This window comes from Empidonax traillii, unplaced genomic scaffold (genome assembly GCF_003031625.1).
Source record: "Empidonax traillii isolate 1590-97213 ecotype Southwest subspecies unplaced genomic scaffold, ASM303162v1 scaffold228:size850385, whole genome shotgun sequence".
Lineage (NCBI taxonomy): Eukaryota > Metazoa > Chordata > Aves > Passeriformes > Tyrannidae > Empidonax > Empidonax traillii.
Window position 1 is genome coordinate 559508 of NW_020955421.1, and position 24914 is coordinate 584421.

At 36.4% G+C, this 24914-nt stretch overlaps 1 protein-coding gene across 1 annotated transcript in view; it reads right to left on the bottom strand.

The window, feature by feature from the left end:
* NBAS (neuroblastoma amplified sequence) overlaps window positions 1-24914 on the bottom strand; it is a 164410-nt gene that overhangs the window by 115257 nt on the left and 24239 nt on the right. Inside the window, exons 16-28 of the mRNA XM_027887996.1 lie at window positions 24236-24361; window positions 22958-23109; window positions 21970-22104; window positions 21620-21698; window positions 20809-20913; window positions 20322-20458; window positions 6671-6754; window positions 5861-6014; window positions 4310-4495; window positions 3369-3542; window positions 2261-2394; window positions 1577-1639; window positions 898-1020 (exon numbers count right to left, since the gene is read on the bottom strand). Coding sequence (XP_027743797.1) covers window positions 898-1020; window positions 1577-1639; window positions 2261-2394; window positions 3369-3542; window positions 4310-4495; window positions 5861-6014; window positions 6671-6754; window positions 20322-20458; window positions 20809-20913; window positions 21620-21698; window positions 21970-22104; window positions 22958-23109; window positions 24236-24361 — 1652 coding nt within the window. The remainder of the gene's footprint in view (window positions 1-897; window positions 1021-1576; window positions 1640-2260; window positions 2395-3368; window positions 3543-4309; window positions 4496-5860; window positions 6015-6670; window positions 6755-20321; window positions 20459-20808; window positions 20914-21619; window positions 21699-21969; window positions 22105-22957; window positions 23110-24235; window positions 24362-24914) is intronic.

The following is a 24914-nucleotide window of genomic DNA, read 5'->3' on the forward strand; positions in this document are numbered from 1 at the left end:
TCAACTTCCTGTGCTCTATTAAAATATTTATTAGTAAAAACATTATGAAGGCCTTTTCACATTATCTTGAGCCTTCCAGATTAAAAAAAGAGGTTTTTTTAGCTAGTTCCAGATAATAGTGATTTTCTCATGTGGCATTAACTTTCATTTTGACAAAGCAAAATGTCTCCATGAGTGGAAAAATCAACATTTTTCCTACAGAGGCATTGACTTGATCTTTGCAAAAAAAGGTTTTTAGAACTCTTAAAAAGCTTTCATACTACTAAAAATCTAAATAGTACTCTACCATCACCAATAAACTGCTGTGCATGTTTGCTTTAAATAAGAAAGAAAAATCACCCGCAGTGATGGCTGCTTTTCCCAGGGTTCAAATTTTTTATCTGCTCATGCCAAGAGCCTGTAATAATTTATATACAGTTGAAAGATGAGTTAAGTGAAGTAGTCCTTACATAGAAAAATTGAAAAATTACACTGGGAACATAAGCAGTAGAATCAATAAGTTAAATCAATAAATTACCCTATTACAAGGGTTCCAAGAAAACACGCCAAAAAAACCAAAGCGTTATTTTACAAATCCTACACTCTCAATAAAATTTAATAGGTCTTAAAGGACCTAATTTACAATATGTTAACTTTTACACTTCATCATCTTGCAGCCAGTATGCCTTTTAGGCTTGTTTACTTGAACACAAACAGGTTTGAAAAGCAAGACAGAGTTTCTTGACTGTGGAGAATGCAGCCAAAGCAGCAACCACAATAATCATTAGTTTAACAAATGTGTTTTAGATACATCATCTTCAGGGTGAATGCCACAGTTTCCTACTGCAACACAACAGGCAGGGACTGTTACCTGCCTGTCTTTTCCCTCTTATCTCCCGCTCCCCTTGGGATACTAACTTGCGACCTGTGTGCCTTGTCAGCCTAATCATCAGCTTCCGTGCCTCCTCCACATTGTCCTTGGTGTCTTTCACAAAAGAAACAGGTTTCTGAAGTCCATGTTTCTCCAACAGCTCTGACACACTGTAAATAGAGAGTCAGTGTTTTTGAATCCTGCACAATCGTACAACTACTCCTGCAGCAGGAGTCTTAAAGCTGTCTCAGACAATGTACTGCAAATGCAAACAGACTCTATAAAATCTGTAACAGTAGGGATTAGCCAGAGTAACATTATCTACATTTTTAAAAATGTATATAATAATAATAATAATAATAATACAGTAGGGTAAACTCATATCACCAATAACCTGGTAACATATCTTTACAATTTTCATCTTTAATCACTCAAAGCATTATAGAGTATCAAGAGCAAAACAAACTCCTCAGGTAACCCTTTCTCCTCAAAAACAGGACAAAAAAAACCCCAACACCCCAAACTTTTAAAGAAAAACATCTATGCATTTTTGTAGTATTCAAATAGATAAAACCATTCAACATTTCTATGTTCTGAATTTAAAAAACATACAGATAATCTTGTTGACAGCACTGAAAAAAAGGTAAGTATTCTTGCTGCTTTCTTGTCATAAAAAAGTTCTTGGCTCTGCTTAGTGACTTGTTTTATTTTAGCAAAATTAAATACCTAAGAATTTGTTCCAGTTCATCTACTTCATCATGAAGAGTGTTAGTTTTATCTGTTTCAGGCCTGCAAAGATATTACACAATTAAATACATATATACACAAATAATTCTTATAATCTCTTAATGTAATTCATATTACACTGATATAAAGATAAGCAGTTTGAAACATTCCTTGATTAAAATGAAATATATGTTTACTTGAAAATATTAAAATTGTTGGTTTATTGCTGGGAAGATAGTTAAAACTGAGAGGGTCATCTCCTCTTTATGGTTCCACTTTCTTGAGGATGACCTGTCCTTCATATAGGCCTTCCATCTTCCCTCTCTCTCGGGGCCACATTGCTGCTTGCAAACTAAGTGCAACATGCCACTAGTGGAACGACACCAATACGACACCAACACTGTGCCTCAGTTCATCAGAATATAAAAGTCTGAGGAACTAATATAGAAGCCTTGATCTGGGCTGCTACTTTAACTCGTGTTTTTCTGCATTATCTGGTGGAGTACATACACATCACAAGCATACAGATACACATATGACGACCACGGCAACTCAGATAGCAGCAGAACATTCCAAGAACATCAACTGCTCTTTAGTGACTTAACAACCATTTTAAAAGCATTAATTCACAACTATATTTATTATTTCTAAAATATTTACAAATAACCAGCTGAAAATGTTTACCCATATCCTCTTTGTGGAAGACATTCCAAAATATCATAACAGAGAGAGAGCTGGTCATCTCGTTCACAGCTATAAATACATTCCAGTGCCGTAATCATAAGCTGGTCTTGATCAGGAATAATTTTTTGCTGACACTAACAAGAAAAGAAAGAACACTCATTTTTATTTTCCATTTCTAATTCAACAGTTTTCTTCTGAATAGAAAAAGATGTGTACTCCAAGTAAATGAATTGTCTCTAGGTGCAATCAGAATGTCCCCCTTGATAATAACCTGGTGAAGTACCTGTTGAAGTCACAACCTGAAACATAACTTGGATAGTTTCCTGCAATGTAGACACTTGAAATAATAGTGATGTGCCATTTTACCCTTTTGGAATTTGAGAAGCAAAGAGGGCACAGGGCAGAGGAAAGCAACTGCTGCAAACATTTGTCAGATTTGTTTAATATTTTCAACAGTATCAACACACAAAATAGCTGTGGTTTTGCTCCACTGGTCGATTTTTGTCCATTCACTCAGAAAGTTCAATAGTATTCAAAAATGGACTTATGTGCTCTGGAAGAATTATTTAAACCATAGAAGCAGCATGAAACACTCATGGAAGGCTACTTCAACCCTTACTCACTGAACTTTTCCCCATTTTATTGGCCTCCATTTTATTCTTTAGATTTCCTGTTGAAGGCAGGATGCAGGGGAATTAACTTGCAATTTAATCTTAGTAAAACTCCTCAGGAAAGAAATATTAGTGAGATCATGAAACTCTTTCATATTCACTTTTTAGAAAGTAAATATGCCAGGAATTTACTTTGAACAGATCACCAGAAAATTACTTCAAAGAAGAATTCATACAATAACTTCTGTTCTACTATGTCAAGAACATTTTTATATTAGTTTGACAATCTCATCAAGGACAGTTTAGCTGCATCATAATGTATGGTATAAAACCTTTTACTTAATGTTTTCTAAAACATAACAAATCCTGAGTCCAAGAGGAAGAAAAAGATGAGGAAGACCACCTGATTTAAATGAACTAGTCCTGTTTATGCACTTATCTCTTCAGGACAAGAATTTCCAAACAAACCAATAGAGTCATCAGGGCTCTACACTTACAGAAGGTTTTGAATTCTGAAATATCTTCAGAGGTAGAGTCAAGTCTTCCTTGGCCAGTGTTACTAAATATTCTTTAAAAAGTGAATTTGCAAGACCAGGGGACTGATTTTCACAGCGGTGGAGAAAAGGGATCATCCACTGATAAACATTCTTCACATATTTTTCATCGGAGGACTGGAAAACACAATGAATTACAGACAGAAGGGGAAAAAGGAACAAATTCAGCTTCACTGTCCAAAATAAGCAAAAAACAAACAGAATCTATTTTGATCAATATAACTGAAACAGTATCTTCACCTATCACAAACAAGAACTGAAGCCTGACATTCACCACCACTGCACAGATCACTACACAAGGAAGCACTGAAACAATCTTCCTGCTACCCAATGGCTTGGGGAAATTGGGCAGTACAGGAGTAAAGCCCATTACACGAGGAAAGCCCAGCTGTCTTCCTCCTGCAATTTCAATATGAGTGAAAGATCAGCTTGTAAGCATGCCAGAGTAGCATTACTTTCAGTAATTCATCAAGAATGCAAGACAGGAAAACAAATTATCAGTGATTACATAAATGCTAGGAAAAAAATAAAAATTCTGAGTCTTTTCCTCTAGAAATTCTTCAACTGAATCTCAAAGCCCTGTTCAATCTCTAGCTATATTTTAACCTTTCCAAGAGGTCTTTTTCTATTCTAAAATGCCACGGACAGGCTGACTACAGAGCTGAAAAACACACATCTGCTGCAGAAGCAAATATTATGATTTCTTGACAATATTTAAAGACACCAACATACAGTAAAGGAATAGTAAAGGTGTTACATTTTTGTTGAATTAACGATGGAGGTTCATCAGAAAAATGACAGCCACTAACAGTATTTTTATATACAGGATTTAGGATAAACCGAGTTACTGGAAACCAAGGTATACTTATTATTTTGAAACTTACATTCTTCATTAACAGTCTCAACTTCTCAATGTCTTTCATCTCTAGAAGTTCCTTTAAAGTCAAGGTTCGATCCCCATCAGTCTCATAAACTACTGTCTCAAGAGTGATCAGATTGTCACAAAGTGCCTGCAGACCAGGAATATTCCTCTCCATGCCAAGACGAACAAGGGACAGAGCACAGTCGACCTGAAAAAATAATAAAAAACCCCACTGTTCAACAACCTTGGTTTGCTAAAAACCCACATCAATCTGTGTCCTGTTTGTGTTTTCTTTCCCTGTTGCTTAATAGGCAATTTTAAGTTCCTAGAAGTTTTTGTGGACTGTATATTCCTAAATGGATTACTCTTTTCAGCTTTATAAAGACCAAATAAAATGCTTAATCTTACAGAATGATGTAATGGAAGGTTTTTGACCAAAATGCATCCCACTGATGCACATAACTCAGAACATTATTCCTTCTGGAGATCATAAACAGAGATACATCACCTCACCTCACTGTATGGAATATGATGGATTGCTCTAAACTAAGACAATCAAGTAACTGACATGTAACGTAACTTTTCTAGCTGACTATGATTTGATAATTTTAATCGTTGCATTTTATGTCACAGAATATAATGATACTCGTTTTCCCTGGTGACTGAAACTACCTTTATATGAAAGGTTTTGTTTGGATTTCAAAGAATGCAATACTGGCTATACGTATTCAGTGAGGCAGACGTAAGTCTGGAAGAGCAGAATGAAATTTAATTTATATGTTAGCAATTTAATCGATCCTTGGAAGTTGCTTTTATTTCCATACATAGTGATAGGCTGTTAAAATCCCAGGCAACTAAGATTAAAGAGCCTTGGAGGACTGAAAACATGAAGAATAAAAGAACTCACCCATCAAAACTAACTCATAGTGATACTTCCAGTCAACCTCCTTTTCATGCAGCTAAATTGGTTTAAGAAGCACTAAAATACAGGAGCACATCAGTGATGAGCTCTGTTCTTACTTGCAATGCTTATCTTTACCACACAGAGCTTTACACACTTGTAACATACAAAGAAAACCAAGCAAAAATAAGCTGCATGGTAGTCCCACAGACATACAGTAGAACTGCCAGGAATCAATCATTGCAATACCACATATCGACATATGACAGTGACATGTGACTGCCAAATATCATTATACACGATACAGTATCATGTGGCAGGTAATAAAATATGTTTCCCAACATTCTGTGCTCAACTTCCCCCCTCCTTAGTTGTAAACATTTTTCACGTATTACCGTGAAATAGCTACTGTCTGCTGTGGTAAACAAAGCAAAAGGGAATCTACTGGCTTCCTATTCATTCCTATGGATTAATTATTTGGTTGAATAAACTTTGGAGCAGGCATAAGTACACTGCAAAAGAAAAAACAAATACTTCAAAAGCCATAATGAGCATGGAGACACAGTGTACATTACTTAGGGAAAAGTGTCCCATTAATATGCATTAGGAATGTTAAGGATTCTGCTGAAGAAGGCTGATCAGCCACCATCATTTCCTCACTGCTATGCTCACCTGCATTGCATATTTTTCAATTTCCTGTGCTCTGCTCAAATACCAGTCAGTAACGAGATCTACTGAAAGGTCAGTAGTCCTGTACTTCAGTAATTCAGGTTGCATTTCATACAGAAACTCGCCTTCATCTTGCAAAGTTGGTTCAATAATCATCCTTTAAAAAGAAAAAAAAGAAGTATATGTTTAAGTATATATTTGCTTGCATTTTTTCCACATCAGTTTTTTTTCTAAAACTTCTGAAAGAAAATTATACCATCAACCTACCGCTACACAATAATTTCATGAGACTCAAATGCCAATCACACTGAGTGTTAGTTTTTGTCAGAAAAGCAACTAGTAAGACACTGCAAACAGGAGATAGATCATGAAGGAAAGAATCCTCTCTACTGAAGACACAAGTATGCCCAACCTCTGCTTTCCATCTGTTTCTCACACAGTGAAAGGCAGTTCTGTGATCCATTAATGCTGCTACGATAATGTTATGCTGACAAGTAATGGGGTGGAAGAAAAAAATAGATAAAGAAATCAGGATCTCCAACAGTAACCTCCCACTGCTCACATGCACTTGCCAAAGTTACTCATCACAGAGGCACACTGCAGGTAATGCTGGAACATGAAACAGTGCTCAGTCAGTCTCACTAAGCAGGCTGAGAACTCAAGTCAGTGAGTACAAAATTAAGAAGCCAGTCTTACTGGGTATTTCCCATACTTTGAGAATTAGTAAGTAACTTTAAGAATTAGTAAATAAATTATTTCTCTGAAATGTACATAAATATGGAGAAATATTTTTGATTTATTATATACACTTACCTGCATTCTGCTTTTTCACACCAGTCTTCTTCACGATGCTTTTGCTCATTCCAAGGAAGAATTTTCAGTATCCCTTTCCTGTAACTGGTATAACAGGAAAGGGAAGCTTTACATAATTTTATTTATTTTTATTTTTTTATGGCATCCAATTAACAGAATACACAGCATACACAAGTATTTCAGTGAATTCGTAAGCGTGTCATTCATTCACAGTATCAATTCTTTAAGATTTATTACTTCTTAATGCAGTTTTGCAAGTGTGATTTGCTTCTATATTATCTGTACAAATTCTACCTATACCATTAAAGATCCAATTAAAAACAATAATAAATTAATTTCTTTACTGACTATACCTTAAAAAATAGGGAAAAAACACTACAAGCTTTCAGAATTTTACCACTTCACAGTAAGTATTCTAACTTCATGTGCTGTGACAGAAGACTGCAATTAATAAAAACCTACAAACTTCACATCTTGGGAAAAAAAACAACACAGTTGTTCAAACTGTAGCACAAATCCTCATACTGAAGCAAAACAAGATATACCCTGCTGTACTGATCTTCTCAATTAAGTTTAATGTGGTTTTCTGACTACAACCTTCCACAGCAAAACTTCCCCTAAATATTGAGGTTGATGAAGAAAAAAAAAAAAATCTGCTTAGGATACAGATTAAGAACAGCATGGGGTATTACTAGAATGATTAGTTATGGTTTGCCACTGTAGTCTAACTGCTTAGAACAGTATAAAACACAAAAAAACCACATCAAGCTATGAAGAACATAAACTAAGGGGAAAGAAAAGAACCTTATAGGTTCCTTGTAGAAATAAGAAACAAACCATATACAAAGTAGAGACATTAGAGCTGCAGCATTCTGGAGCAATAAGCTGTTTTAAGTTTAACACATTTTCTTCTGACCTTAATAATAAACAGCAACAGCAATACTATGTGGATAATGTCTATCTATAAATTAAAAACTGACAAAATATTCTCATCCCCTGAAGAGCAGCACTGTAACTCAGTAGCTTCAAAAGAAATACTATTCCAACCAACAAATCAATTTCAAAATATAGGAAGAGTCAAAAATCAAACTAAAAACCAGCAACTCCATCTCATTTAGCAACAGCCATTACACTCACTGAGCAAAGCAAGGCTTGCCCACACTATCTGCCCTGCCCAGTATACACAGACATCTCACCCAGAAGGTTGGCTGCTCTTTCTTTCCCTCCTCTATGCATTGACAAGTAACACCCTGTGTTTTATCACAGTAATTCCACACCCCCCCCTCGAATGATACATGCTGTACAAATCCAGCAATAAACTGGCAGAGGCAGATTTGCACGTTAAAAAAGTCAAACAAAGGGAGAGGAGAAAATGGAAAACTGCTCTTTCCTGTAGCAACACCTGTATTCAACTCTAGTTCATCTGGATAAAACACTCTACAGTTCTCTTTATAATTAGGCATCATGTAATAACATCACTGAAAAGTAATTAATAACTAAAACTCTAAATTAACATATATGGTCCATGAATTTGGGGGATTAGGGAGGCTGTCAGTTGTCTAAATCTTAGATAACATTATTTCCCAATAATTTTAAATATCAATATTTAAAACTGAGTTCATAAACTGAATTAATATGGCCTTATTTCAAATGTCATACATGAGGATGTTATTATGGAAAGTTCAGTGTGTAGTGAAAAAGTTCTCTTTATCAGCTGAAATGTCAAATACCGAAAAAGCCAAGGTGTGATTAATGCTGTCTTCCAAAATACAAAATCAAGACAGTACAAGCAGGACTTTATGACTCTCAATCAATAATGCTCTCTCTCCTTTTCTGTGTTCTATTTCACAGAAAAGAAAGCAGGACAAAATTTGCCCATGACAATTACTTAGTAAATTTTTCCCATTCACTTCCCAATAGGCTTAAGAAGACATTTCAAGGGGGGGATTGTTTCGTTGGTTGTTTTGGTGGTGGGATGGGGGGGGGGGGCAGGGCCAGGGCTGGGGAAAGACTGGGGATAAAACTCAAGAAAAGTAGGAAATTACAGACATAGTTTTAACACTACAGAAATTATAGAGGGAAATGCAGTTGCTGCTCCCTGGATAGAATGTGGTCAGCATGCCCAATTTCCCACACACAGTACATGCTAAGGGGACTCAACAGAGGGTGAAGTGGAAACTGCGGTCAGATTCTGTTTAAATCCTTGCAGAGGAGGTAACTCAGTGGTGCTTTTTCGCTGATAAGCCACATCACAGCTGAAAGCCAAGTGAGATAAAGGAAGATGTCTTGCTGTTGAATCAACCCTAGCAAAATCAATCAGTTTCCTTGGACTGATGCATATCCCCATCCTAAGGTTATCTCAGATTCTACACTGTTACCCGACCCTAAGATACCTCCACCCCTCCTCACCAAGTAAAATGTATGACTGGAGTCATACTCAAGATCCACTTAAATGTAAATAAATAGTATAAAAGTAAGTTAAGAAGAGGAAGAAGTTAGAACTGAACCTATCTTCTGCCCCATAGGTTCTTACCTATTGGGTAAGACCATACTCTACATGCACTGAATGAGAACCTCTAGCTAACTTTGGTTAGGGAGGGTAGCTTGTCCAGGTAGCTTGAACAGGTTTTTGCAGTAAGATACTGTCACCAGCAATCCTCAAAACCTTAACCTACCTCAATTTTATTAATAAAGAGTGTTATTCCATGAACTGTTAGTGTGAGTCCTTCAAGGGTGATAGCAGCTGCTGGCAGTGGGTAACATACGTGAATAAAGGTGTGGAGCTCCAGGAGGGGTCTCTCCCTCTGGCCTGTGACCCTGAGCATGTCAGTAGAACTGCCCCCCTCTCCGCCCCGATCTTGAGAAGTACTCAGTGAAAAGTTCCCATAATGGGACACTGACAGACTGGTTGGGTACCAGGGTCTTAGACAGACTAATCAAACTCAAAGGGTTTGAGGAAACATCCCCTTTTCATGTGACAGGGGGTTTGTTTGATATTTTTGATTGGTTGGGTTTCTTTTTTGGTTTGCCGTTCTTCTGGGAGGGATTGGATTTTTTTTAAATATTAACACACTTTCTAAATGGGGGGAAAAAAGAGCAAGGAGCTCTTATACAGTAAAGGACACACAAGGGTTTCATTTCAGAAGCTGTTTCAAATCTCTGCAAAATTGTAGCAGATTACGATGAAGAATAACACAAAAAGAGAAGATTTTCAGGTAACAACTCTAATTTCACATTACAGATACCTTTTTATCCCAACATTAGCTCCCATACTAATGTCTTAACTATTATTCTGTCTCCAAGATTTGTAATGCACTTTGTTAAAATTATTTTATATAGTCAAGTCCTGCAGGCCCATAATGCATCTGAGATTAATTTTTTAATAGTAAAACAATAAAATATTTTTTTTTAAACAACAGCTCCACTAAGAACAGCTTGAACAGTACTGGGGAACCTGTAAAACAAATTGAGCCCTTCTCTATCAGTCCCTCTCACTCACTTCTTATTAAGACAACATATTGGCTGAGTCTCCATCCCTGGGGGGTATTAAAAGACATGCAGATGTGGAATTTAGGGACCTGGTTCAGAGGTGAACTTGGCTGTGTAAGTTTAAATTTGGACTTGATCTTACGGGTCTTTTCCAAAATAAATGATTCCATTATTATATTAAAGACAACACAAAATGTGCCCCTACTCCTCTTCTCCAAAATCTGGCTTTTGCAAGTGTCTCTGACACACTGAACTAACTCACAGTGGAGCAATACCGGAGACACATGACAAGTAAATATCAATCACCTATCCAGCCTGTATCCCCAACTCTTTCCAGAAAATGATCTTCATTTCCCTCTCCCCATCTAAAAGTAGGTACTTTCTTTCCTATCCCTATAAACACAAAAAACACCAGGGTTTGCCCTTAACATCCAAATGCTTCAAATATTTTTTTTAAAATACACTTTACACTTTAGAATCCTTTCCAAATAAGAGAAGTCATGAATTATGTACAGACTCCATTAAAAATAACTTCTCTAATGTCCCAGTCTTACAATGTCAATTGAAGTTGAAAGTTTACTGCTTCAAAAACTAATTTTTGAGAAAGATCTCACTCAATTTAAGGTCCCAGGCTTTGCTCTCTGTGAAAGTTATTTTGCTTCCCCCTTTCCCTGCACTTCCAAAATCCACCAAGCGATGAAGCAATGTGCAATTCTGCCTCCCTCTATTTTACTCAACATAGCACAATCAAAAAAAAAGTTGAAAAGACAAGCAATGTGAATGACCAACAGCAAGAAGTATATGACAATCCTTCCATAAAAGCCAGAGCAGACTGAAAGATCCTAGAAGAAAGAACCAAAATGCCAAGGCTGTTATCAAGTTACCAAGGGTGGTATCATTGCCCATTTTATCAGTTCACTTAAATAGGAAATAGCATTTCACTGTTCTTACTTCCTACAACAGTGTAAGCTGATGAGACTTGGCCTCATTTACAATACCATTTTACACAATATGCAGTTCAGTTGTTAACTACTTGCTGCACGGCATAAACCACCATGTCCTTGGGCTCAAAAACAGAAGGAATTCCTGGAATAAAGTGTCATGGAAGTTTCCTATGTCTAGAAAATATATAACTCAGGATATTTCAGCCATATATTATAGTTGTAGTGTTATTTCTCACTTGAGAAACTTCAGGTAAATGTTGCAATGTGCTTACCTGCATCAATTTTTTTTCCCTGACAACCGTTGTTGGCCATTTGCCTTCTGGCCAAATCTACCAAGACCAATCTCATGTTTCAGCACAAGGTTTTGTAGGAATGAAACCTACAGTTGTCCAGGCACATCAAACCCAAAAGTGCTAAAAGCATACTTCAAACGTTTTTCATAAAAGCTTATTAACAGACCTCACTGCAAAATACTAAAGAGGAAAAGATTTTTCATTTCATGGCAAAGACTCGTTATGCAGTGCAATCTTGACTGGAAAGTGTCTGCTCTATCTTTTTTCCCTTCTCCCAGCAGAAAAAGTTAGAGTTAAAATATTTTAAGTCAGGTGTATAGATAAGCCATGGAAAATACTTTTAAAAGTATTTTCTGCTCTGGCTCTATTTGCCATTTTGAAAGTATTCCGGTTCACCATTGGAATAAGTTCAGAGAAGAATTTTATGTTTTTTAAACTCTCACCAAGAGTCAAGGTGCACTCAGAAACCACCGCCTCTAAACATTTAAAGAAAACAACACACCAAAAAAAACCCCTACAAAATTTCTCATCCTAGTAAAAATCAGTAATTATGGAAAGACAGTCTTAACAGGTAACTTTCTTACTGAGCTAAGATCAGATATACGAAAAAACCCCAGCAGAGCACTCACAGCTGACTCCTAATTTCATTCACCTTCTCAGCAACCCTAAACAAATACGTAACCCTCTCCTCCCCCCCACAACTGCATCCAATTGTCCTTACTTTCTCTCCTCATTCTGAAAAGTGAAGAAAAACTATTTATATTTGAAATCAAATACAAGGACTGGAATAAACCAGTCTCAACACAAGCAAAAGATGAGAGATCCCTGCACCCGAGTCCTTTATAAAAGCAAAGATTAGAACACTGTATTTATCTCAACATTTATCACAAGGTTTGTTCTTAACTGATATTTCTGTTTTAGCACAGACTACTCTTTTTCTTCAAATTTCCATTATCAGTAACTTCAGTGACTCATGCAGAAACAAGGAGCAACAAAACTCTGGAAAAGTAGCTGTCAAAATGGAAGTAAGTCTGTTAAGAAAGATTTCAGGCATCAAAACACCATTGCTGTCTACAAACTCAAAAACATACAAGCAGGTAAGACAGAGAATAAAGAGATACAGACAAACACATCTGAAAATAGGCACACCTCCCATTTTTCTACCATGTTTTTGTTTACAACAACTGTACAGCAAATCCAGCTCAACAGGGGCACATTAGAACCTCCACACATGCCCTGTGCACACAACATTGGCCTAACTGGGCAGAAATGGCGAATTCAGTATGCACAGGTAGCTTGTCATACATGCAACGTACACTCTGAGCTACTGCATCCAAAATTCTTTCTGTCCTTACGCTACACAACCCTGCAGGTTTGTTTCAGTCACTGAAATCCCCCAGAGGTCAGAGATATGTTCAGGTTAAAGTCTGCATTACTATGCAGTGGGCACTCGCTCAGAATTCCAGACACAGGGTCAGATCACTGTAGTCACTGAAACAGGTGGCTTTCTGTTCCAACTGAAGGAAACTATCAGCTGTGCCATACCCTAACTGTACACAAACACAAGGATGGCTTCGGGGCTTTTTTTTTAAATTTTTTTTCCTGAGCCACTGCTTCTCTCCCACTCTTTACCCTTCCCTCTTTTCTTTTCAACAGTAGAATAAATATGATTGGAGCCCAGTAAATTGACTGATTATGGAGGTATTCAACTCTATTTCTTCAAAAAGAGCTGACTTTTCCTGTATTGCTCTTTTCTCTCTATTGTTTACATTGGCATAGCAATTCTTCCCATTCTTGTCTCTGACAAAAGAGGTCCACGCTATTATAGTTTCTGTATCTTACCGACTGCTTTATTGAAACCTGCAGATTATTTTTCTCTCCAAGGACAGGCTTTGAAAAGAAGAAGGTCTAATTCAGTTTTAAGGTCAGATTCCAATTCTCTCCCTTACCAATAGCAACTGTGTGGGTTTTTTTTTCTTCAAGCAGTTCTTACAACTGGCCTGTCTCTAAGACTGATCTAGTTGAAAATTAATTTTTTTTCTTTTTAGATCTTTTCCCTTGTAAACTGGTGCACATTGAATGTACAGGCAATGTGCCCCAATGCATTTATGAAGCAGTATCTTTTTGGTGAAAGACACTAATATTTTTAAGAGCAGGACCTCATTTTGGAAGTAGATGAATTTTTTTTTTAAATCATGTCACATTGTCTGGAAAACTGTGTTAAAAACAACTAGTTCTGCACTTGAAAGTTGTTAAATAAAAAAATAAATAAAATATTACATTTTTAATTTCATTTAGAAACTCCTTTGTCCAAAGTCTGTATCTTCTCAGACAGCAATAAGGAAATCAATTCCACTTTCTGTTGCTCTGCAATTCTTACAGCTCTAAAACAGTTTTGTTATGTCACAATTATTTCATAACTGAGGATGAAATATAAGAAATGCATCCCAGCTGCAATATGTATTGCACTGTTCATGCTGCACGAAAAAATTCTTTTTTATCACCTGAATAGCAAATTAGCAAATACAATTACAGAACTGACTACAATGCTTCAGTATACTATGTGAAGTATACAAAAGTGGTGGGCAGAGAGAAAAGTGCTTCATTTTCCAGGCATATCAATAGGACGTGGCAAATTCATCAAGACTGAAGTACAGCTGCTGCTTAAAACAGAGTGCCAAAAACATCACACATTTTGGGAAAACTGATCTGCATAAACCAGTGGAAAAGGTATCCCAGCTGCTTTTGGCTGCCACAGTTAACTACCCTTCAGAATTCCTGCTGTGCACACTGCGATGACAGGTCTTTTGAAGCAACTCTGCCACTGTAGGAGAAAGTTATAACTGATTTCACATAAATAAATCAAGCTATGTTTTAATGATGCGGTTAACCTTTAATAGAATTTAGGGAGAGGGAAACTTTTTTTTTCTCCTAAACAACATAGAACGAATAATCTAAACATTAGAAAAGTCAACTAACATATACAACCACAGTTCAGATGCTCACTATGGGTTTTGAACTTGTGTACAATTAAAGTTCTGAGGCAGCAGCTTTCACAAAATCAAAATGGGCTATTTTAAAGACACAGCCGAACTCCAAGTAAGATCAAAGCTGTCTGTCACCAGATCATGAAAATACTACTTCAGAACTGTACCTTTATAAAACATATTAAATGTTCCTGGGAGAAATTTTATTCTAAACCCTGTAAAAAGGGAACAAACAAATGAGACAATGGCAGCAGTACACTTTCATGAGAAGACTGGGCAAGGCAAGACAAACTGCAGTTCAGGACTATGCAGGCAAAAGACACATATGGTAGATGAAGTCAGGACAAGTCAGGCATTAAGAAGCTAGAAATACACAGAAATTCCTGTTAATGTTCTGTGGATATAAAGCACAGGCATAATTCAGCTCATGCTACAGGAAGGTATGTGAAGGTTGCTACTGGCCTTCCTCAAACCTTCTCCATGCTGAACACGTTCAGCTCTCAGCTAAATGACAGCTCAGCTCCAGCAAAGCAGCTTCTGTGAAACTTCCCCCCTTCCTCCATGAGTGTGTTCTCCACAGCTCCCTCATGGCTTCAAGTTCTCATTCTCCTCTTCAAAAACTCCTCAAGACTAACATCTATGTACTTTCACCAGCTCACTGTCCAGAGCAGCCTCCTAGCTGCAGCGAGCTGTTCCTGCTGTTTTCCCAGATCCCAACACAACCAGTTTGCAGAAGAATCTCTCTTCCTCCAAACCCCTGCTTGAATTTTTAAATGGACGAGAACCTTTCCTGCTCCTCCCGTAAGTCAATCCAGACAGGAACACGAGTGTCATCATAACACAATCTTTCCCTCAACAATTATTTTTTCCAACTTAATCTTTCCCTCAAAAATTATTTTTTCTACTTCACAGTAGCAGGTAAGATCTAAGGGTTTTGTTTATTTTAACAAATACATCCTGAAAATAATACTAGCTACATTAATCCCTCTACCTCTGAACTGTTTTTTTCTTTTCCTTAGTGCAAAGAAAAATGATGTGCATATAAAACTTAACCCTTCATTATTTTCACTGTAGCACTATAAAAATTAATTGAAACAAAGAAAAAGAACTAAACATGGATTAATTCGTTTAACATGAACACTTCTGAACTACATTAAAAACAAAAGTAGCTCTGCCTTAGAAGAAAAAAAAAACCTCATACAAAAAATGGGGACTATATATTAGTTCTGCAGACATTCAGTCATCAAGCCTATTTACATGCACATATGAGGAAGAGAGAAGATGAAATTGTAAAAGCTTTACTGAAACTGCAGTGCCACAGGCAGTAACTAAAAACCTGGTTCAGGAGAAGATATCATTATGGAAAGGCAAAGCTAACTGCTTATGAACTCTTAGTAGTATTTATTCATTCATAGATGAAAGTCAACTACATGGAAATTTCCAGGTTTTAAAAGCTTCGCTAAGTTTTTAGGAGGTATTTCCATTCCCACTCCAGTTATTCAGGCAAATGGAGTTCATCCAGAACTCTCCAGTAGAAGTCACTTAATGTCACAACTGAAAACCAGTATTTGAAAAAGTTAAGAAGTAAAACACAGAAACATATAAAAAGTTACTATCTTAGGGGGAAGACTTTTACTGTGGCATAATGTGCAATATAGCAGACTTACGGCTGTTGAGGGAACCATACATTTTAAGTTCCAGACTTCTGTAAGTTCAAAATGTGAGCAGTAATGTTACAACACAGCACTTAAATGTAGTAAAAAGGATAAGAAAATTAAAAGAAAAGGAAAAATACTCTCTTTATGCATTTATAGTGCTGGTAAAACAGTATTTTCCTAGATCCCATTTAAAAACCTGAGGACAACAACCTTAACTATACATTAAGAACGCTGGCTATAGCTATTAAAATAGAGATTAAAAAGAGCTACCATCTTCTTTGACTACCTAAACTTTACCACCTTCATTCTAGTTGTCTTAACAGATGTAGTCTGTGCATCTGATGGATCTTTGAGAAGAACTGTGAATCCCAATGACTTAAGAGACATCAGAGACTCAGGAGCCATTATTATAAACACAGTTGAGAAATTATATGAAAATAAATTGGAAAACATCACAATCCCAATTCTGCAAAAACATATTACTTAGTAATGTCTGTCTATCACAATACCAATTTGAAGCCAAATAGGCATTTAGAGCCACCAATGTGTCTTAGTGTTTCAGATTCCTGTTGCAACTTAACATGAGCTTCACTACAGAGTCAGTAAGAAAAGGGATCAAACCTTTGTACAAAGGACTACAGCCCAACCCTTCAACACTCAGCCATCTTACCTGTGACTTTCATTAACTGATGATTATTCTCCACCAATCATAAAGAAACTGGAGCCCTTCATCAAATTTTTGGTGTATGAGTTGGCATGATCAGCACTGCCCTCAGCTTTATCATCTAAGCAGAACTCAGACAGCCAAGGACTCTGCATTGGGCACTATCTTAGCATTAGAATTGTCAAAAATAACACCTACCCTAATGAACCCTAAATGAAACATCCTCCTAAATCTTTCCTCAACTTTAGGATACTTTAACCCCCCAGCACACCATCCTAGCACTACAAAATCACTAACCATCAGACAAAAAAAATCCCCTTCCACCCAATCGACCTATCCCGATACAAAAAAAAGGTCCCTTATCCTAAGATCTCTGTAATTACAAGCTACAGAAGCTAAAGAGAGAGTAAGTAGTAATGCTGCCAAAATTTTTTCTACTAATTATACATTGGGGTTTATATTTTTGTAATGTTTTTCAGTTGTTTAGAAATTTATTAACTGCAGTCAGTACTTACAACTTTTTAATGTGATGTGGAATTAATAAGTTGTATCATAACCTTGTTCAATCAGTTATTTTATGGCAAATTATGTCTACATACTGTCTTCTAATATGAAGAAAACTAGATAGCACACTCATTTAAACCAGATTTCGTAACAATAACAGCATATCTACAGAATGTCAGTAATTCTATTAATACTAATAATCCCTTTAGAAAACAAATGCTAGAACTAACAGGTCAATAATCTCACTTAAAATGACCAAGAATTTCAATTCTCTTTGATTCACATGGACTCATGGACTTCTCTTCATGTGAAACAAGAACTGCCAGAAGCTGAAGCTCTCTGAACTGGCAGGGAAGGAGAAACCCACCCCGTTCAAAAAACACCTTTTTAAAGTAGTAAGAAAATTTTACTTTGTACAACAGTAGTCTATTCCATTAATATATTATTCTCATTAATAACTATTTTCATCAGTACATATTTAATTTTATTACATTATTAAAATAACGGTTATGGGAGTGTATTTAGCAATATTATGTGAGCAGTTTTGTAACAAACAGTTTTTGAAAATGGTTAGATCACATATACAGTATATTTTTATATTTTTACAAGTATATGGGATTTGTGTATAAAGGAGTTGATCTTATCCTCATTTTGTAGCTGTCTAAAGATAAACATTCCAGACATACAGGATTGTCCGTTCTGCAATCTGGAAAAAAACAACGTGTGAACCCGCATACACTTGACCCTAGTACTGCAAAGTTCTGTCTGCTAGAGGAATAAAGATTCAAATTATATACTTCCATTTTTCAACAGCAGACAAAACTAAGTTCTTAACCCATAACTTCACATCTTTACTACTAAATCACTAGTGAAATTATTTTAGCTGTCATTTTGCCTCTTGGCACATAAGTCAGTTTTGTGAACAAACCATATAACAACAAAATTTAAAAACAAGAACAAACAACCTTTCAAAAAGAAGGGGAACCTATTTATATCGTAAACACATTTAAGAAGACCATTCTTCCCTATGTCTCACATTATAAATCTTACCAAAAGTGGAATATATTTTACCAATTTAATAAACACTGTGGTCATTTCTCTTCATGATCCTAACTGTTACCTTTAAGAAAAGGATAAAACAAGTGTTTTCATGCCTTAACTACATGTGTTCGTAATACTACCAACACATAAAAAGGTATCATGAATATCAGATATCATGAAATAAAGACCATTCTTTCTCTTTAGAAAAGGCAAAACTGTTAAGTATTGTAAGTTAGGAAAAAAAGTCAGAGGAGTAACTTGATGAAATGAGAAACCCTATTCTACATAGAGAATTGATCAAATTGGACTGTTAAAACCTTGAAGTGAAAAACTTAACTATAATGCTGAAAGACTACCAAAAAAAAAATATATATTTTAGCTACTTTTAAAACTTTCCCTCTGAAGTAAGGTTTCAAAGTCCTATTATAAAATATTGAATAATGAAATCTGCCAAGTCTTTATGAGCATTGAACATGTCATAGTTCTGATTTTAGCAAGGAATTTTTCTTTCCCTTCCCCCTGCGTGTGTGCTCTGTGGATGAGCCATCAAGTGAACAAAAGAATTGGCCTGGTCACTAATGGCCGAGAGATTAGTCTCCTAGCAATGAAGGGGGAGGAGTTGGGGGAGGGGACTATGGGTGTGTGGCTGGAAGGAGGTGGAGGCTGGTTTTCAGCTCAGCTCTCAGCCGTCAGGGGAGCCTGCTGCGAGCTGCAGACACTGCCCGGCTTCGTCTTGTCCTGTCAGAGGGGAGTTTTGCTGTTGCTCTTGGCTCAGCTGTTGCTGGCTGCAGGCCCTGCTTACAGTGAACCCTAATCAGCTGAAGTTCGTGAGTTTTCTTCCATTGGGAGAACTTTCTGTTTTATTGCTGGTTTTTTCCCTTCCCCTTCTCCCCCTGCCCCACCTGGCGGCAGCCAAGGATCTCACAGCGCCGCCTGGTGACGGGCACTGGACATTACAAGTTCTGCTCCTCCAGTGACCCAACATCGCCACCTGGTGAATGGTACAGGACATTACAAATTTTGCATCTCCAGTGACCCGACGGCGCCCCCTGCTGACTGTAGCTGGAACTGCACCACAGGGTGCTAAAAATTGAATTATTTAAATTTTCCTTTTGCCGGTTTATCGGTTTTGTTCTGGAAGGGGATTATTGGTGGGTATAGGAGTATTTCTTGGTTGTTTTACTTGGTTTTTTTTCGTGTTCTAAACACACATACCTTTTAATAAAGGGCTGTTATTTTTTTTCCCCTTTCCATAATTTCAATCAGAGCCTCTTGAATTCGGATTTATAATTGCTTAAAAAAAGAAGTTTGGGTCTTTTTCTCCTAATCCATCCTCAGCGAAAGACCCTTGTCTCATTTAAACTGGGACAGAACAGTATGGTTCAAAACTAATTTCACAATTGAAGTGTCTGAAAGAAACACTCAGGAAGCAAAAAGTTCTTCTAATTAATATACAGAACATAATTATGATGTTCAAGGAAGCCTCTTACAAAAATTTATATAAAATTTACAGTAAACTAACATTTTATCTTGAAATGAAACAGTAAAAAAATCTAGATTGAAACCTTTTCATAAAGCTACCTTAAAAAGTTAAGTAAGAGTCAGTATCAAGAAACTAATGATTCTGAAGTTACTGATTGCTTAAGTGTTAAATTACTTCTCAAAACAAATCCAGAAAAACCTTATTTGCTTCCAGAGAGCTAAACGTTTTCTTATTAATTTCCTAACACTGGCTGTTATTACAAACCAAATAAAGTCCTGTATTAAGCATGAGAAAATCTACACAGTTTCAGATCTGAAAAGTCCATGTTCCTGTTTTACACGTGTAATGGAGAAGAACCTTTAAAATCCCTACCTTCCTGTTAATAACCAGAAGACACCGGGAAAGATTCCAGAAATGGCAGGCACCAAGTGAAGCAGAAAATGAAGACTGGTCAAGTACATATACACAAAGCTGCTCCCTTGGTTTCAGGTAATAACCAATAGCAGAGTGCCATATATGTTTAACTAATTCACATTTTAACCTAAAAATCCTCTTTCTTTTAGTTAATATCCATTGATGCATCCTTACCGAGCTTCAGGTAACAACACAGCATATTCATGTGGCGAAGTAGTCTCTGGGAAATTGGAGAGAATTGCCTGTCTGTGTGGAAGTAAAGCCGATCCATGGAAAGTGAACAAAATTTCCAGGGCTCTGACATTGCTTTCCTAAAGAACAAAACAGTAAGTTGCAGAACTAGCCTAAGACTGATTCAGATTAAAAGTGAGCAAGAAATGTAAACTTAGGTCATACAACAAAGATTTAATTTTTACATTTTCTTTAGCAACAAAGAAAATAAGCTCAGGGTCACAGCATTCATTTATTTAAAGTCCCCCCCAACTCTTAAATTCCCAGTGAAATTCAGCTAAGTTCAAAGGTGGGGGGGAATACTTAAGTGCAAACAGCAATACCAAAACAACTTTATATTCTAGCAAAACAAAAAATATTAATAATTAATAGAACTATAACAGCCAATAAATAGCATAATATAATAAAAATATATTAATAATATTAATACCCGAGCATAAGTTCTTGCTGAGAGTACAATATTCTGATTTCTGAACTTCTTGAAGAATTCTCCATCATAATGCTGCTCAGCTGCAAGAGGCCCTCCAAGGATTTCCTTAAAAAAAAAGGACAAGCAAGACTGCTTTTTATGCACAATTTACGAAAGCATCAAAAAGACCACACATTTCTTTATCTTAGGATGAGTAAGTATGAGACACTGACTGAAAAGCATGCTGGTTTTTGTTCCAGTATGAAAAAAACAGATGCATTTTTGCTTGATAAGCTAAGACGACTCTGCCTTATTTTAATTAGAGCTTAGACAGTATTAGTTGCAAAGAGATGTGGTAAAAGCCCTAACATGAGGGTGTGAAGTGCCAACTGCAAAGTTAAAATATAAAAACTTAGCAAAATACTGTCTGACATTCCAGAAACTTTCATTTTGGTAAGCTCATGGAAGAAAGAGATTCGTTAGAGAATCTGAATAAAATCTGCCATTTCAACTGACTGGCAAATCATAGTAATCCTGCATGAACTCCACATCCCATGTTGTTGCATGACTGAATTTCCTGCAGGCACAGGATGTTCAAAGCAGGCTTCTTCCCAACTACACCTCTCAAGACTAGAAGCCAGCCATTTGAAACAGTAAAGCAGGAGAAACACAGCTGCTTGAACAGAAAATGTCTTACTTTTCTCCAGTGGCAGACTACAGCATTTCAAAGACGACTATAAACATTAATATGCAATCTGCTACAAAAAAGACAGGATGATGTGATGAAAAAGTTATAGGTATACCTGCAGCTTGAGAACTCAAGGGAACTCACCTCGTAGGTTTCAAGGCGATCAAGGTAAGTTAACAGCTTGAGCCTGCTACGGCAGAGTTCCTTCTGCTCCAGTGTTAGCCTGTGTTCAAAACAGGAATTTTCACCTTTGCAATTAATATTGTATACCACATGTGCACGAAGACCAAGGTTACACACTTTAATTACTTTGTGCACTAGAATATATCAAGAAATTAAGTAAACTGAGAACTCTGACACAATATAATGCCCATTAAAATTTAAACTACTTTCCTATTAGGAAGAACATGTATGAGAGTAATGACATTCTTGCAACTGTGCAATTATTATAAACCTGTAACTCTGAATAAAACACAGCCTAACATTTCATTTACTTTGAGAAGTTTACTGATAATAGCAGTTCTTGACGCTTCTTGGGTTCTTTTTCCTTTCTAGGATCCATTTCTTCATCTGGTGACAAAAAGTCTTCATAGGGAACTTCAATGTCCACCTCCCCCGGTAAGATAAACCTGGAAGACAAAACCAACAATCTAACCAATGACAGTAAAAAGAAAAAAAACTAACAAAAATATATGATGAACTAATTTTGGAGAGACATACTAACACACCTTTACATTCATGTCTAGACTAAAAATCTACACTTTTATAGAAAAATACTGAGGTTTGCTGTTGTAAACAAGCAGACACTCATTACAAGTCAACAAGAGGCATCACCTCTTGTTTCTTCCCTAAAACAAACCAAACCAAACTTGATAAAAGTTTATAAATTCCACAGGTAGCAGTGGGATTGGCAGCAGATCTACAGCAAACAATGGTAATAGGTGACTGCATAAAGAAAGAACAGCCTCTTCTACTTCTACCACCAAGAACAGAATATTATGGAGAATTGTCTCCACTGTGTCTTGCTTCTGCTTAATCACTACAGATCATTACATACATACAATTAAGACATACAACAAAAAGCATTGATAGGGTTAGTTGCAGCTTCTAAAAACAGCAAGAGAAACAGATTCTCATAGAAAAATAGCGACACCATTAAGTTCTCTATGATGACATTACAGGACATTCAGAGAAGAGGGAAAATGCAGTACAAAATAAATAATGATTTCCCTTTTTATATTTAACATACACACATTTAACATTACACTTTATGTACATACAAAAATAAGAATAGGTACCTTGTGGACACCTTTAGAATAGCCTGATTCAAAGAATTATCTTTCTTTATTTCCTGCAAAAGCTTCTTAGCATTTTCATTAGTAGTTGATAAAAAAAATTTAGCAAATTACTAGAAATTACTTTATACACCATTCTTTAAAACAAAAACAAACAAAAAAACACAAAAAAATACTCTTATCAAACCTGCCACCATCTTCTCCTTTCCCTATGGCCACAAGGGCCTCCAAGTCTGTGCCTTTCAAGCCATACTGAAGCAGCTTCTTAGCAGCATCTACATTCTCTGGAACTCTTTCCAAGCACTCATGTAGAACCCATGCACGTTTCTTAATTTTGCTCTGTCCAAGAACAAGAACAAAGACATAATGTTACATGGCTCACTCCAAAGCAACAAGACTAGAGATGTTTGGGCCTTCTGATGTATTTCTTCCAGTCAAGAAAATGTCAAGTTCACCTGATGACTGACAATGTGAGCCAACAAGAGAGATGAGAACGCAAAAAACATAATTCCCTCAGGTGGATGTGACAGAAAAGGGCACAGAAATACCAAGTGATTTAGCAGAACTTTCATAACAACTGAAACAGAAGTTATTATTTGTACTTCCTAGTTAACATCACACTGCTTACAATAAATAAAATGTGACGGTTTGGGAGTAAAATGCATTTCTATAAACCAAGTGTATTCCACAATAGCACTAGATATTTTCAATATCATGCCAGTAGAATTCTATGACAGAAAAAGACACCAGAGTTACAAAATACACTGCCCTTATCTAATCATCTTCAGTTGACATTACAGACCAGATAAAAAATGACTACTTGTAAAAATCTTATTTTGACATTCAATTAATGACTGATTTGAAAAAAAAAAACAAGAATGAGATTATATTTCTCTTGTTCTCTTAGAATTCTTTTTCCTATAGTATCATTAGGTTGTGCAACTCTGACACCACTTTTTGCTGAATTAGAAGTCTTCCCTCCAAGCCAAAAAACCCCTATGCTGGATTCTACTGAAAAGCTCTAGTTAAAGGTTGCGGAGTTCACTGTAAATTTTATTAATCAGACTTTGCCATATAGCTACTGATACCAAGTTCCCCTTCCCAAACCATTTTCTAAAATACTTGGAAGTTATTTAAACGCTTTATATTTCCAGTTATTATTTGTCATTTGCCAGGCAGCAATCTACTGCTGCATGTGGAGGAAGAGATTACACTACAGAAAGCATGCTGCCGTGACTGGAAGTTAGAAGATATTCCAAAACACAGACTTGCATTAACTTCCAAGGTTTCCAGATCAGGCCTTCAGTTAAATTAACAATATTACTCTCTTTCACATGATATGAAGAGGAATTTGCAGGACAGTTCTCCAAACTGCCACCAATTTACACTGCATAAATTAGAACACAACTGAGAATTCAATTGCTGTGAAGATGAAAAGCCCAGAAGTCACAAACAACAAACCCACCAAGTAGTCTTGAATTGAAGCGACATTAACAGCCGACTTCCTCCACTGTCTCTGGTACACAAGATCAGAATCAAGGCCATATGTTTGAGCTAAAGACAAAGCTTCACCATATTCTTCATTATCGATCTAAAAAGCAAACACATGGAAATGAAAGTCATCTGATTTCCATATTAAACAATCAGTTAATTCCCTGTGTTGAAACAAGTAGAGAGATAATTACTGTGGTATGCTTAAGCAGGTAGGAAAGAGACTGGTACAGGATACAGATAAGACTAAAATCTGAGATAAGTAAGACTAAAATTTTTAAGACTAAAATCTGGACACCTCTAGAAAATCAGATATTTTCCCTCATAAAAGAAGAAGGAAGTTATTTGGGTAACCAGTATGACACCAGCACTCACTGGAAACTTCAACGAGTGGGCTGGTTTACCATGAGAACAATTGAAGTGGCCTTGACAAAGCAGTCTCTACAGCAGCCATAAAAATTAAGAAGTGTCTCTTCAGTAAGAGTGAGTCACAACCCAAACTTGTATGTATGCCTGAAAAAACATGCAAAACATTCACATCAGAGTGCAAGTTAACCCATTCCCTGGCCAATAACATGCTAAACTGATTTCATTCAATACATTTGCCAGGTTTTTCACTATTTGTAAACACTGACAGGAGTACAGTTCCAAGT